The 2,379-nt window shown below is 36.4% G+C and overlaps 1 protein-coding gene across 1 annotated transcript; it reads left to right on the top strand.

Moving 5' to 3' along the window:
- The first annotated feature begins 1,239 nt into the window (after positions 1-1,239).
- Positions 1,240-2,067, top strand: LOC145164159 (secreted RxLR effector protein 161-like). The gene is made up of 2 exons (XM_079082884.1): positions 1,240-1,587; positions 1,999-2,067. Exons 1-2 carry the CDS (start codon positions 1,240-1,242, stop codon positions 2,065-2,067), a joined length of 417 nt encoding a protein of 138 aa, XP_078939010.1.
- Positions 2,068-2,379: the final 312 nt, after the last annotated feature.

Below are 2,379 nucleotides of genomic sequence, written 5' to 3'. Positions count from 1 at the left end.
CAGATCAGGTGAAAAGGTGGTGTTTATAGCTCGAAAATGAGTGTTCCTTGAGAGAGAACTTATATCTCAAGAAGTCAGTTGGAGTCAAATTGACCTTGAATAAATTCAAGAGCCAACTGAAATGAACATATAGTTGACACTAGTTCTCAACAAGAGGTTGAGAAACTTGTTGAGCCTAATGACATATCATTACCTCTTCACAGATCCGGTCGAGTTAGCAATCCTCCTGATTTTTATGGTTTCTATATAACGATGAAAGGAATCATGTTGATTAGTGATAGAACATTGGTAAATATGGATGAGCCAACTAACTACAAGGAGGAAATGAGAGGCCTTGAGGCTTCCCAATGAAAATAGATAATGGACAGCGAAATTCAGTCCATGATGGATAACCAAGTTTAGAATTTGGTTGATCCAACACTTGGTCTTAACACAATAGGTTGTAAATGGATCTTCAAGAAGAGACCGACATGGATGGGAATGTACACACACTTAATGCTAGGTTGGTGTCAAAAGGTTACACTTATACTCAAGGAATTGATTATGAGGAAACATTCTCACCAGTAGCTAAGATAAAGTTTATTAGGATACTTCTTGCCATTGCTGCTTTTTATGACTATGAGGTATGGCAAATGGATGTTAAAACGGCTTTCCTTAACAGGAAACTTTAGAGGATGTGTACATGACACAACCTGAAGGGTTTGAACATGTATGGTATCCGAATAGAGTGTGTAAGGTTGAGAGGTCCATTTATGGACTTAAACAACCGTCACAAAGCTAGAATATATGCTTCCATGATAAAGTCAAAGTGTATGGTTTTTTGAGAAGTCCATATGAGTCTTAAGTGTATGTCAAAGCTAGTAGGAGTATCATTTTCTTCCTAGTGTTGTATGTGGATGACATACTACTCATAGGAAATAGTGTTCCAGAGTTGCAAAGTGTAAAAACTTGGCTTGGGAAGTGTTTTGCTATGAAATACTTAGGATAAGTGGAATATATACTTGGTATAAGAATCTATAGGGATAGATCAAAGCGTTTAATATGACTTAAAGATTAAATATGAAAAATTACAAGAAAGGAAGTATCCCTATGAATCATGGCATTAAATTGAGTAAGACTTAGTGTCCTGATACTATCGATGAACATGATAGAATGAGTCAAATTTCATATGCTTTGGCTATAGGATCAATCATGAATGCTATAACATGTACTCGTCTTGATGTATCGTATGCTTTGATCATGGCGAGTCGGTATAAGGAAAATCAGGGACTAAGTCATTGGACGGCTGTCAAGAACATTCTGAATTATCTGAGAAATACTAAAGACATGTTGCTTGTGTATGGTGGTGAACAAGAGCTTGTTGTTAAGGGATATAGTGATGCAAGTTTCCAAACATATATAGATGATTCAAAGTCATGGTCTGGATGGGTTTTCGTTTTGAATGGTGGTGTAGTGACATGGAAAATTTCCAAGCAGGAGACGGTGGCACACTCTACGTGCGAGTCTGAATATATTGCTACAAGTGAAGAATCCAAGGAAGCTACTTGGATCAGAAACTTCATAAGGGAAACCTTGGAGTTGTTCCGAGTAAAAAAGTTTCATTGGAGATATTTTGTGATAACGAAGGTGCAGTCGCTTTGACTAAAGAGCCTAGGGATCACGGAAGGTCCATGCATATAAAGAGAAAATACCACTACATTTGAGATAGAGTTAAGGATGGAGATCTAGTTGTGAAGTGAATCATCATAGGAGAATCCAACTAATCCGCTCACAAAAGGGGTGACCAAGGAAAAACATAATATGCATGCTAGGAGCATCAGCGTGAGAGACGATGTAAAGTTTAGTAGTTAGTTGATTATTTTGAAACATTTTAGAAAAATGAATAAATTTTGTAATTGTTATGGTGATTAAATAATGGAGATTTATTTATATTCAAGTTTGTTACCATTTAGTCATTTCCAATTAATTTATTATTGTGTTTCGTTTTTGCATGTGTAGATCCCCACTTCTCGAGTATTAGTTTTCTCAAACTCCACAATCGGTCATGCTCTTGGGAGTAAGTATTGAATTAATATTGTAACTAAGTGTTAGTAGATTGTCTATAGTGATTAGACATAACATGGAGATTACGACTAATGCTCATGAGTGCTTCATAGAGGTTTAAGTATTGGAGAAACCAAATGTAACATCCTGTTTTGAGAAGTTTCTTATTTCGGGATTGTGGACAATAAATGGATCAAGTAAAGGCCTTGGGCTTCCATGGAATAGGATTTAGACCCTATTTGATGTTGATAATAATGGTTATGTGATCCAAGCCCTTGGTTTGTGTTTTGGAGTCAAAGGGTAAAATGAGAAAAGTGACGTTTTGGACTTCTTCCA

Source organism: Lactuca virosa, chromosome 3 (genome assembly GCF_052849685.1).
Source record: "Lactuca virosa cultivar CGN04683 chromosome 3, Lactuca_virosa_CGN04683_v6, whole genome shotgun sequence".
In the NCBI taxonomy this organism is placed as follows: Eukaryota; Viridiplantae; Streptophyta; class Magnoliopsida; order Asterales; family Asteraceae; genus Lactuca; species Lactuca virosa.
The sequence above is the reverse complement of the archived record's forward strand: the minus strand, read 5'-3'. Positions and strand labels throughout refer to the sequence as shown.

What these genes read in the sequence shown, in the direction of transcription:
- LOC145164159 (XM_079082884.1), top strand. Translation starts at nt 1,240, where the DNA reads ATGGCGAGTCGGTATAAGGAAAATCAGGGACTAAGTCATTGGACGGCT. An exon ending in AAACCTTGGAGTTGTTCCGA is followed by an intron (nt 1,588 to 1,998) that starts GTAAAAAAGTTT and finishes TTGCATGTGTAG; the next exon opens with ATCCCCACTTCTCGAGTATT.